The sequence below is a fragment of the Cynoglossus semilaevis genome, unplaced genomic scaffold (genome assembly GCF_000523025.1).
Source record: "Cynoglossus semilaevis isolate Cse_v1.0 unplaced genomic scaffold, Cse_v1.0 C19006028, whole genome shotgun sequence".
Classification (NCBI taxonomy): Eukaryota; Metazoa; Chordata; class Actinopteri; order Pleuronectiformes; family Cynoglossidae; genus Cynoglossus; species Cynoglossus semilaevis.
The window spans coordinates 1-735 of NW_007588813.1; the positions used below are offsets into that span (position 1 = coordinate 1).

Sequence of the window (735 nt, forward strand, 5' to 3'; positions counted from 1 at the left end):
AAAAAAAAAACAACCTCATCAAATTGCACCAGTATACATTTACATTTTTTATTTTTATTCCTGTAGCTGTGATCACAGACCTGCAGGGAGTTTGCGTGATTCTGGAGACTTTTGGCTGTTGTGAATGAGCAGGGAGCACTGAGCCATGCCTGTGCCTCATCCAGCCAGCAGAAGGCGCTGTACACAATGTCTTCAAACTCCTTTATACACACGGGGATCTGAAAACGATGGAAAAGTAAACACTGTTGTTGTTGTTGTTGCCTCTGTGCTCCACAGGTGAACGTACACGACACGACTCTGACCTTGCTGAGGAAGGACGTGCGGTTCTCCGCCATCTGTGATGCGTTCTGATAGAGCTGCAGTGGCTGCGTGAGGTGGTCCATGAGGACGTGGGCCTGAGCTGGCTGCTCCTCGGCCAGATCCTGCACCTCGCTTTCCAGCAGCATCAGCCGACTGTGCCACGAGTCCAGCTCATCCCAGACCAGCTGCAGAACGACATTTTAGCAGATATCTGATCAGGATCAGGATCCTACAAGAACCTTCTACTAGGAGTATGACAGTTAACTTCATAATAAAATAATTAAATATTAACATGTACTCATGCTTTAGGTTTTTTTTTCTTGTTTAAAGAGTTTAAAAAAATTGGTCTTTTTTTATCTGACAAATTTTTTTGCAATGATAACATAAATTTGATGAGAAAAGAAGTGAAGATTTTGTCTTTCAAAAATGTGACCT

General features: G+C 43.1%; 1 protein-coding gene across 1 annotated transcript; it reads right to left on the reverse strand.

The window, feature by feature from the left end:
* Positions 1 to 14: 14 nt before the first annotated feature.
* LOC103399461 (nesprin-2-like) lies at positions 15 to 554 on the reverse strand (the record flags this gene model as incomplete). Its single annotated transcript, XM_008338149.2, has 2 exons — positions 303 to 554; positions 15 to 218 (listed from the first exon to the last, which is right to left on the reverse strand). Coding segments are annotated over exons 1-2 (348 nt in total), but the record flags the coding sequence as incomplete, so codon positions are not given.
* Between the last annotated feature and the right edge of the window lie 181 nt (positions 555 to 735).